Here is a 12,443-nt window from a genome sequence, read left to right as displayed (position 1 = left end):
ATACAAGGCAAATCTTTGATACTGCTGTTTATCTTTGCTGAAATTAAAGTCCCAGAGGCGGCGTGTCTGAAATGTTATCCCGCAGACGGAATCGAGATCAGTTAAGGAAACGCGGAGTTAGACACAGAAGTCAGGCTCAACGCTGATGGGGTTAGAGTTTAAGATTTTCTCACTGTCTCTCTGATAAAGCGGATGGTTATCAGTGGGTGTGTGTGTGATTGGCAGAGAGGGTGATGAGAGGATGATGATAAACGGGTGTCAGTGTGAAAGAGGCCCGAGGGGTTGACAGCAGGGAGTCAACGGCACAATGGCAAAGCAGATAAGAGTGCACAGATGAGTCTGTGGCCCCTCAGAAAGACTACACAGAGAAAGACAGATAGATGAGAGAAGAGAAGGGGAAACCGACTGAAAGAGGGAGAAAAGGAACAAAGGTGGAGAAGTGAAGTACTTATGGAGAAAGGGCCGCAGTGGCAGATGCCAATGACACAATAAAATGATGAAGTGATGGGAGATGGAAACACAACAGACAGAGGTGCAAAAAGGCCAAGTGAGACACACATGGAAACACAACAGACAGAGGTGCAAAAAGGCCAAATGAGAGACACATACAAAGGAAATATAAAACAGTCTGAGAGAAATGAAGAAAGTGAAGAGGGGAAAAAAGATAGACTGTGATGGTAGGTTCAGACAGACTGATAATAAAGAGGCGGAGTGTGTTTCAGAACACTGGCGCTAGGCATTCTTTTTGGAATACTGACAATATATTTTTGAGTGCAGAACATTTTGTGTGCATTAAGTTTCCTACTGTTTCAATGCATCATTTCAAAACTCTGATTCCATTAATTATTTGAATCATTAAAAAATATAAAGGGAGTGGAAGACTGGAGTAATGGTGCTGAAAATTCAGCTTTGCCATCACAGGAATAAATTACATTTTAAAATTGTATTAAAACAATGTTATTTAACATTGTAATATTTCACAATATTCATATTTTTACTGTATTATTTTATCAAATAATTGCAGCCTTGGTGACATAACTGACTTCTTTTAAACTTTAGCTGAAGTAAATGTGCTTTATCATGTAGTGTTAGGCCCATATAAATCAAAATTAATAAATGTCAGCCAATCTTGTGTTCAATTGGTGAACAGCGTGTGAAAGATGTAATTTATAATTTAACATTTTTTAAAACATTTAAGCACTTACAAATAACATTTGAGTACTTGTTGAAATTATGGTTGATCTGATAATACAGAGAAAGGCATTTTTTTGTGTTTGTGTGTTCTTCCAGTCAGACAAACCATCATTTCAAAAAGTGCATTCAAACAGTAACAATCTAGCTGAAAACAGTGATGGATTCTATATATCCCTCAGCCCCACAGTACACACAGGGTCTATATCTATCTCACATGCACACAGCTAGCAATATGCTAAGTATAACTTTACTAATTAGCTTCATCTCCACCTGTAGCCCAAGTGTATATCAGTGACCTTATCATAACACATATGGTTTATCAGGACTCTACCATCCATGCTCAGAAATTACACTTCATTTCCCCCCTTCCTGTTTTCAGTAAAGGTCTATTCACACCAAGCCTCAATCATGAAACACAAGCAGTACATTTCATGGTAAATCATTCGTAAAACATTTCTCACATAAATTGCCACACTGAATTCAAAGCAACAATTTACGTGAGAACAGTTTTACCAATGATTTACATAGAAATGCTTTATGCTTGTGTTTCATGAATGAGGTCCACTGAGCTTTTTTTCCCTCAAAACAAACTGAAAAATGAAAATGCATCGCTGGAGAAAAAAAAAAAAGCATTCCTGTAGACTTTCTTCACATAGTGAAAATTCACCCATAAGATATAAGCTTTTAGGTCATTATTTCAGAAATGAATTTATATTATATTATATTATAGGACTATTTTTATATTGGTACTGTTAATGTTTATTGTTCTGTTGTTGTTCATTCTGGATCTTGACAGACATGGTCATTACAAACTTTTCCATACGTGTTGCAATTTTTCAAAAAATTCTCATTTTGCGTCTCACGGAAGAAAAAGTCATATAGCTTTGAAACGACTTGAGGGTGAGTGAACCATTCCTTTAAGGTGACCAACCATAAAGCCACTGAACACTTTCTTGGAATTGCACATTCCTACAACCTCTAAATGTTATTAGCAAAGTGCTGGCCGTACTTATGGCTTTCAATTTCTATATTCAAAGTGCAAGTGATAATTCATTTTTTCCCTCTCAATTTCAAGGATCATTTGCCGAGAGCAGAGAGCATCCAGCATTCCTCACAGTGATGGCACAGCCGGTTGCTATGGTGAGAGGCTGGTGTAAGACGTGGTAGAGGAGTCATGCTGCGAGGATGTGACCCTATCAACCCTCCTTACTGCCCGTCTGTGCTCTGAATGTGCTTTGGGGAATTTTTGACTCTCTTACTAAATCCTTTCTGTTTAAAAAGATTGTAAACAAAGATAAAACCTTAAAGATCTTTATACTACGGGGCTGTTGAATGCTTGAATTTCATTGGTTGAAGAACTTTATGACTCGTTTCCACCGAGCGGTGCGGTACAACCCTGATCCGGCTTGCGTTTCCACCGCCAACAGCACCCTTATGATAGGCGTGGTGTAGCGATCAACGTCATTCTCGTGCGAAGAAGAAAGCAACAAAGTTAACAACAATGGAGAACATACAGCAGATCTTGTTCTTGCTTTTCGGCATGTGGCTGTTGTCACAAGAAGACGACCCGCTTTGAGCCAAGGCTGCAAGGAAAAACCCAGCCAAAAACCCATGCGCAAGTGACAATGTCCTGTGCTAGGTACCCCAATGGTAGGGTGCCAAAAAAGTTCGGAATTATGGTACCATTCACAACTTCTGACAATGGAAACGGCAAAAATTGCGTACCATACTGAACTGAACCGTACCGCTCGGTGGAAACAACCAATTATTTTAAGGGAAAAGCACAGCTAAAGTGCTCCAGGCATGTCTTGATCAATGCTCTCTTGGTCAATGCTCTCACATTACATGTCCATATCACTTCGCCAAATGGTTTCAGTTATTTCAAAGGTCCTTACAGCCCCCCCAAAAAAGAACAACACTAAGCAAATACATATAATAAAGAACAGGAATAAACACAAATACAATTTCCATGTTTTTTACCACAAAATTATTTTATATAGAAAGCTCATACTCTCTCCCGCTCTCCATCCCACTCAAACAGAAACGTGTTGTCAGGGCTGCTCTGATGATTTTATCAGTAAAATCGTTAATGATAGTCAAAATATAACTTTTTGACATTTCTCACTAGCAAGGTAATAATGGTGCTGCTCTTGAAGCAGATAAACTTACAGTTTCGCTATTAAAAAAGCTATTCGCTGTCGAACACTGTTGAGAGAGACACAAACTCAGGTAATTCACACACACTATCTCTCTATCTCTCTTTAAGAACTGCATTAGTCTGCTATCAATGGCCCAAGCCTCCGTTACTAGCTCTAAAATGTTTTTTTTTTCAAATTTGCAGCGGAGGCTTGGATTTAGAGTGACACAACAAAAACATGACCAATGTCTTGACATACAACATCCAAACAATTTCTTCAGGTGTGGTAACCATAAGCGGAATAATTTACACCGGTCCATTGAATTATTAGAAAATAATGCATACTCGTGTGAATGTAATGGCCATTCCCATCTGGGGGTAGATTATATTCTAATAATTCAATGGCCCATCATCAATTATTCCTTGCACAAATTGAGAATTTCATATTGGCAAAATTATAACCCAATTTATAATTTCATCATGACATCCTTCAAACAATGGGCAATATAAACTATAAAAATGAGATCAGAATGCATCTATGTAGGCTACGCTATACATTATGTGCAAAAAAGGTTAACATTACATTATACACCAAAAACAACTGATTGCTTACCATTTTAAAGCAGAAGAGTAAATAAACAAAAGAACAAAATGTTTGACAACGTGTATGAGTGTCACAGGGTGTTTTGGTGTTGGTTCATGTTCATTGTTCTTGGTTATGTTTTTAGTTTATCATGTTATGTTTGAGTGTCATGTTTCTAAGTTAGTCTTGTCATTCACTTCCTGGTTTTGTCATGTTTCATTGTCATGTGATTCCCATGCCCTCATGATGTGATCTTGTGTCTTGTCCTGTCATTGGTTCATTGTTTAATCACGGTTCACAGGTGTCACTTGTCTTGTCATTAGTCTCAGTGTATGTGAGCCCTCATGTTTGCCGTGTGTCCTTGTCTGTTATTGATGTTGTTACCCGCTGTTGAGTGTTTCCAAGTCAAGTCAGTTTGCAACGTCTTTGTTTTATGTTTGGATCTTGTAAATAAAGAACTGCACATGGGTCCTTCAACTTGCCTCCAGTGGATTCATGACAATGAGGAACACATGCATTCACTCATCTCAACATATAGCAATGATATTCCATTCATAGGCTACTTCAAATAAAGTGTCTTTACTGTTCTAATAAAAATATGATTACTTATGTTACATGTAGAATTGTAAACCTACCTTGAATTTCTAACAAGAAATATTCTAGCAAAATGTATATTTTAGTCAGAATTATTGTGCTCTATTTCTACTACGCTCCGTTTTTTCGACACACATGCACACCATCGTTCGTTCATCGAAGTTTCACGGAGAAGACGCTACGGTAAAAACAGTTAATTGGTTAGCAGTACGTTTATTTACTATTTACAGTGAATAACTGTAGTAGATTAATTAAAATGCAAGCTTAGTAAAATACGGTTACATTTACAGTTTTTGGACGTGCAAAAGAACAATTTACAGTGGAAAAAAAAAAAAATTAACCCAGAATTCCCTGCGTGACACTTCACAGTTGATGTATTTTCATTGAAATAACTGTTTCTTCTTCTTTTTTTAGTTACTGTATGTACATTAGTGTTTTATGTTACATCCAATGTTGTTTAATTCATGTTTATTGCATTACTTTTTAATTGTTTTGTACTGTAAATTTAAGTTAAATCTGTAAAACCTGAAACATTGTGACCATATTTTTTACGGTAAATATCTGGCAACCACAGCTGCCTTTCTTTTTTTACAGTGTAGCACCTAACTTAATAAAACAGGCTGAGTTACTATGATGAATGATTACCTCAAATACACCCACATGTAAGTTTGAGGAACTTTATTTAAATTAAATACGTATTCCTCTTAAGCTATTGTCACATGTCAGTGATTATCCATAGGTTGCCGAACCCTGAGTTATGCAAAATGGAAATACTTGCCGGACGAGCATTATACAGCACACACATCTGTCACAGCACGACAGGGCAAGCCACGGTAAACACTTATGCTTTTGTTTGAAGCACTTAATATAAATCATTCTCATGTTTCAAACAACTTAGGCTGTGCACCTTTCCCACAGCAGCTTACTCTGTGTCCTCCGCTATTTTTTTATATGCATATTGTCAATAGAAATGTATTATTCTCTACTCTAAAGCGACATGACTGGCGGATGGTTTCCATGTACAGCTCGAGATCCAACTAATCGATTATCAAATTTGTTGTTAATTATTTTCATTATCGATCATAAACTAATTTATCGGTTAGTTGTTGCAGGCCTAGTATTTTGCTGAAGCCTGGACAATTTGACCCCTAAGGGGATGAATGTAAAGTAAAAATATTTTTGTTTTGGAAATCAATGGCTCGCCTTAAAGAAAGCATGATCCAATGCCATTCACACCACCATGGCCCTGTCTAAAGAGTGTGTTTGAATGTGTGTTGATGTTGTACAGGAACAGAGAGTGTATCAGAAGTGTCGATCAGAGGTATTGAAGGCCGGGTGTGTGCCTTCAGATGCGCTCTGGGATTCGGAGGAGGCTGGCAAGAGAGTCTCTAATCCCAGACTGGCTCATTAGTCATCTCTCTCCTTGATTAATGCATGTGTTTGTTTGTGTTGTGTGAGCCCTTCCCCTTTGCTTTCTGAAGCTGCTTAATGAATAATCATTTTATATGCAAGTGCCACAAAGCCTTGATCTTCTCAATGAGGAGCAGGGAAATTGGAATGTTAGCTAATGATATGATATGAGGAAGAGAAAGAGAGGGAAAACTAGAACAGATTAAACAACAAAAACAACAACATATACAGTACAGTGGGGTCTAAAAGTGTAAGACCTAGGATCTAGGATTTTTCCATTCAAACCTGGAGATAAATAAAATGATTTAAAAAAAAAAGAAAATGTATGAAGTAAAAAGAAGAAGAAATATTTTCAAATCTGAACTATTTCTTTACCACTAGTGAAATAAGTACATTTTCACACACATTTGTAAAAAACAAAAATATTTTCAATTCAACTTTATAGTTAAATCGTTCTGTTGATAATCACATTTGTAGTAACAATTATGTTATTACACTATAAATATAAGCATTTTAACTAGTTGTCTCACATCTTTGGGTCCGACTGTACACACACTACCATTCAAACATTTGGGGTCGTTACAAAGTTTTTATTTTGAAGCTGAATTTTCAGCATCATTACTCCAGTCTTCAATGTCACATGATCCTTCAGAAATCAATCTAATATGCTGATTTGATACTTAAGAAACAGTTATTTAAATCTATAAATTATTATATAAATGTTATATAAACATATTATTTTCAGTTGGAAACAGATGTTTATTGTGTAAAAAAGCATTTAATTGAAATGGAAATCAATTTTATAACATTAGAAATGTATTTACTTTGACTTTTAATCAATTCAATGCATCCTAAAAATATAAGTATCAAATCTTAAAAAGAAAAAGAAAATCTTCCTGACCCCAAACTTTTGAACGATAGTGTAAATGTGACACACAAACAGACACACACACACACACACACACACACAGATTTCTTACTTGAGACTAAAAGGACCAGATTTGTTGTTGCCTGTTTCCTTGGCCATAAAGTCCATGTCAGTCTGTATGTGCATCCCCTACAAAAAGAGGGAAAAAAACATGAGACACTGCAAGGAAAATAAAGAAAAATACAATAAACTGCATAAGCCAAACAAATATGCAAAATTATTAACATAAATAGGATGACTCACAATGAAAGGTTACACTTTATTTTAAGGTGTCCATATTACAGTGTAATCAGGGCCTAAAATGAACACTCATCAAGCGCCAAATGAAAGTAAAAAGCAGTGTTGTCGAGTAAATTAAACGATGTCAATCGGCAGTCGGCTGGTAAAATTTTTATGAATACTAACGATGCAATGTTGTGAGAACATTAACAAACACGAATGCCGCTCGGGACAGATGATGGGTCAGTGCTGCATCGTCATGAAAGGGAACTCAATTAGTTTCTCGTGCCCAGAAATCCATGTCTCAGACAGCGTGCGAATACTGAATTGAGCTCTCTTTCATGTCTTCTTGCGCTTGAACAGATATATTCAAACAAAATTGTCAAAATGCCTGTCTTGGAATATTCTCATAGTCATGTATGTCTTAAGTGACAGTAGCCTATCCCTAAAACTGAATGTAAAATGTAATCAAACAACAAAAGACACAGAAAAATCACTCACTGCTCTTTACTGAATAACTTTTGTAACTTTAATAAGGATTAATCTGGTTGTTTCATGGCTGGCAAAAACATATTTGCAAATGTTCTTGTCCCCGGCCATTGGCCAAGTTAGTTTTAGGCCCTGAATGTAATTATACATTTAAGTACTGAGTAAAATTAATTAACTGCATGTACTTAATATAGGATTAAGTTTAGGATTAGGGCTTGGTTTAGCTGCATGTAATTATACATAATTTACTGTTATTACAATATTAAGTACATGTAGCGTGTAACAAGGACACTGTAAAATAAGGTGTTACCCAATGTAAATGCATAAACAACAACAAAAAAGCAGTAGTGTGATTTCAGCATATATTTTTATGAGTTAAAAAAGATTAAAACTACTATTTAAATTTTACACATCTTAAAAATTCAACGCATATGGTGGAAGATGTGACTAGACAACCAAATATGTCTTTTTGACGCACGTTCATAGAGCAACATTTAAAAAGCGCAGATGGTATGCAAGAACACATACTTTGTGAACACCCCTAAAAAAACACTTACAAAGAACATAAAGAAGGAAAATACATTTAATGGTAAAATAAACAGGCAATAAATGCAAATGCTAGCTAATGGCAAGCTAAACGAGTCTCCTTTATGTCTCCTTATGAAAAACAGCCACATAATAGGACGTTATTTTACTTGCCAACCGGTTGCAAAGGCTCAAGGGAGGAATTTCGTCTGACAGAAATGGCTGCTGATTTGAGCATTAAAAGACCATTAGAGCGGATGTGCCAGAACTGATGAATTTCTCTCAAGAAAAACACCAAATTTATCTCATGTCAGGATTTGAGAATGATCATTAGTCATGTATCTGCTTTTACTAGCGCATGAGTGTGTGTGTGTGTGTGTGTGTGTGTGTGTGTGTGTGTGTGTGTGTGTGTGTGTGTGTGTGTGTGTGTCGCATTATGTTTGACAGTAATTATAAATATGTACCACGTATGTGTGTAAATGCGGTTTGTAACAGGATAATGACTTGCACAAGGAATATCAACGTGTGTGTGTCCAATGAAATGCAATAATTAATTGTATGTGGCATTTCAGGCTTCACTTGGGTGGCTATGTTTATACCGGAGACATCATTTAGCAGATGTTTGTGCCAAGCTTATCTGATTTTGTGCACACCGACATAGGCATTAATGAGAACAACTGTAATAAACGGTGTGAAAATGTTGCCTTAAATCAATCGAGAGGTGTCTACTGACCACAGTAGTAATATATAGTATGTAGTTTTGGGCCGGGGCAGTGGGGGTGACGTCCATAGGGAGGGCCGGTCACTCAGACATATCGAGCAGCAGAAATGCATCATGCTGCCCTTCAGCTTTGACAGAAAGTGTGGCAGGGGTCAGCATGAGCAGAAAGCCCTAATGTACTTGCCTGTAACCTCTGACCCCATTAGCACCTGTCAATCAAACCCCTGCTTCTCAAAAGCGGCCCTTTAGAAAGCCAAAAGTGTGATTTAAGGAACGAGGTCAGGAGCTTTGAGAAGAAAGGACCAGGATGTTTAATATACCATGCGGGCGGCCCAATAACGCTTCATTTTCTTTCACATACAGAAGCCAGAATTCTCTGTATATAGAGAGTCATAACCTAAAGGAGTATTTTGAAATAAAAGTGTTATTTTGTGATGATATTCTAGCATTACTTTGGGCACTTGTATCACTATTTTTGATGTGTGTGCATTCAAATAACTTCACTAAAGATTCCAAAAGGTTCCAAAACAAAATCACCTAGCCACAATACCTTCAAATCCATGGTTATAACACCACGTTTGACACACACCAAGTCAACACCAAATATCTATATTTAAATTTTTTTCCATGATACCACAATTGTTTGATTAACATTAATGAAACACAGCCTATATATTAAGACCTACTGTACCACATGGATCTAAAATAATGTAACGCATTTAACCAAACAGTTAACCAAACGTTCACATAAGACATAACAGATAAAGTCTGCATGAATACTCACCAAGATAGATATTTTGAAATACTATAATTCTGTGTATATCGGGATCGTGCTGTCTGAGGCGTCTTTGTGAACACGCTTCGGATCTGTCAGTCAGCGTGAGTAAGACCATTTTCATGAACAAAGGAAATGTACTATAGGAAATGAAGATACTTTTAGATGTTTAATTGCTATTTGGAGCATTGGAGTCTCTAGACGAGGGTTTAATGAACTTTGTGAAAACCTCAAAATCGACCAAAATGTAAATTTTTCACTTTTTTATCCTGTGCGCATTCCGACTCCTTTTGCCAGCACAGGTCACATTTACATATAGATATCTTAAAAGGTACAATATTTAATCCTAAGACTCAATGAAAAGGAGAACAGTGGTCACGTAAAATCGACTTTCAACATTACAAGTAGGCCTACACTTCAGGCAAAAGTATAAAATGCCACAAAACTGCAAGATTTAAGACAGGTAAAACATCAAGATGGTTAGTTACCAGCCGTAAAACTGAAAAGAGCTTAGTATATACAGTAAAAAGAGTCTGGATGCAGGCTTGAATGTCTTTTCTACTTTACCATACAGCCTTTGTAACAAACACATGGTTTGAAAATAGAGGTTAAGGCACTAAATAAACTACTGCATGTTAAATGTGTCTCCGAGCGTCAACCCAGGCAGTGAAGAGACAACAAGTGTTAACTCTTCATCCTCCTGAAAGCTGACATAACCAGCATGTGCAGTTATGTCAGAACGCCTACTTTCATAAACGAGGCCCCACAAACAATTAACCGAACAGTGACAACTGATGGCTTGTTCCCTTGTTAATACACACAAAACATCTTTTTAATGGCCATGCAGAAGGTACATAAACACCCACCACAAAAAAAGAAGGGGGAAAAAGGAAAATGAAAACAAGAGTGCGCCTGTGATTCATTCTCCTCTCATTTTTAATGATTAGTTTGTGCCGTTTGAGTCACGGTTTGGTGCTGTTGCTAATTAAAGAACAAAAGCATTAATCTAGCGGCTGACTGATGATCTGATGAGCATGTCACCAGTTTTATTTGCTCGTAGCGCCTGATCTCCTCACGTTGACCCTTGTCTAATGAATAACACGGACGGAGCTGGCAGTAATGGAACGGTGCCGAACAAAGAGACCGCGACAGCCTTGATAGAGCCAAGAGGGGAAGCAAACACACTGGAGGGGATGATGGGATACGTACCACATGCTGAGAGAGGTTATGAGATTTTGCTTGTCTATATATAGGTGTTTCATCGTTTTAACCAAGGCAAACATCACATTCCTGTCTTCTAAATGAAGACATCTGTTCCCATTACTCGTTCAAGCTGATGATGGTTATCAGCCTATGAGCAGCACCGTTCCAAATGTACTTTTACATTATTACAATCAATTAGGAGTGTAACGGTACACAAAACTGACGGTTCGGTACGTACCTCGGTTTTGAAGTCACGGTTCGGTACGGATTCGGTACAGCAGTTTTACAAAATTGCTTTTTATTAATTTTTATTCAACAGTGGTTTAATGAAAAAAAATTGTGTCTGTCCTTAAATTAATTCAGTTATAACTAAAAGTTTCTTAAAGATAATGCTGTAAACTATATAGGGAGCCCTTACTTACATATTGCTATTAAATATTAACAACAGAGCCCAAACTATTAGCCTAAATTCAGTTGCTATTTATTTTTAGATATAATAATCAACACTCATAAGCTTCACATAAGGCAGTTTTTGCAGTAACTTCTAAATCAAATTATTATAATTTTTTCTCCAATTTTTTGTTGAAATATAATCATTTAGTGGCTGTAATTTTAATGACAGGTTTATTTAAACATACATTAAATAAACAAGACATCACTAACAGGCTAAGTAGTATATAATGAATATATATAGGCTAATATAATGAATATATAGGCTAATATAGTGCATGTATTCAGTGAAAGAGTTAATCTCTCTAACGTTAGTGAGCTAACAGCTGTGGACACTGACTTCTGAGGTAAACGTGATTCTACACGACATTGTTTACCAGCTGTTTTATTGTCTTTCCGCGGTTGAATCACCGATGGAGTGATTACACAACATATGATACGTTTCAGTGAGTTGTAATGTATCCTCAACAAGATATTAATTTATATTTATTCTCTTCCTGATCGCGACGCGTTCACTCGCGCGGCGCGCGCTGCCGCTTGAAGTTGAACTGATACGCGTCTATCAGTCACGTAACATTAAAGAGCATTAAAATGCATTTATCGTTTGAATTTCGTGATAAAATGGACTGAATACTCAATATGTTCGTGTGGGAACTAGGATTGAAGTGTGTTCCGCGCTTTAAACAAGCCGACTGTTAACTGTTAAAGATTGCATTCATAACGCGCGTGCACCGAACCGAGAGCCTTGTACCGAAACGGTTCAATACGAATACGTGTACCGTTACACCCCTACAATCAATGCAGCTCTGATGGGCTTCAACGTTTAATATGTGGGTGAGACGTTGGCATTGTTGGGATTTGGGAAAACCAATGCAGATGTATTGAAAATCAAACCAAACATGCACATAAGCAAAACTTATGGACAACAAAGTAATCTAAATTACACTGACAAAATTGTATGTTTTTGGACATTATACCCAGATATTCTTTGGAATATCATCCAAATAACAAAGTACATGAATATAGTAAATATTAAAAGGGATCATTCCCCCAAAAATCCTTGTTGTTACAAACCCATAACACTTTTAGTCTTCAAAACACTAAAGAAGATATTTTAATGAAACCTGAGAGACATCAAATACACCAAAACTTTCAAAAGTTTCAAGGCACCAAAAATTAAAAGTAATCTATATGAATCAAGTGGTTTAACTGAAG

General features: G+C 36.7%; 1 protein-coding gene across 6 annotated transcripts in view; it reads right to left on the bottom strand.

The window, feature by feature from the left end:
- pard3bb (par-3 family cell polarity regulator beta b) overlaps positions 1–12,443 on the bottom strand; it is a 420,195-nt gene that overhangs the window by 271,243 nt on the left and 136,509 nt on the right. For all 6 annotated transcript variants that reach the window (XM_079821284.1, XM_079821281.1, XM_079821283.1 and 3 more), the window contains exon 6: positions 6,899–6,975. In XM_079821284.1, the coding sequence (XP_079677410.1) occupies positions 6,899–6,975 (77 nt within the window). The remainder of the gene's footprint in view (positions 1–6,898; positions 6,976–12,443) is intronic.

This window comes from Gobio gobio (genome assembly GCF_949357685.1).
Source record: "Gobio gobio genome assembly, chromosome: 7".
Lineage (NCBI taxonomy): Eukaryota > Metazoa > Chordata > Actinopteri > Cypriniformes > Gobionidae > Gobio > Gobio gobio.
This window is presented reverse-complemented; position numbering and strand designations above follow the sequence as displayed.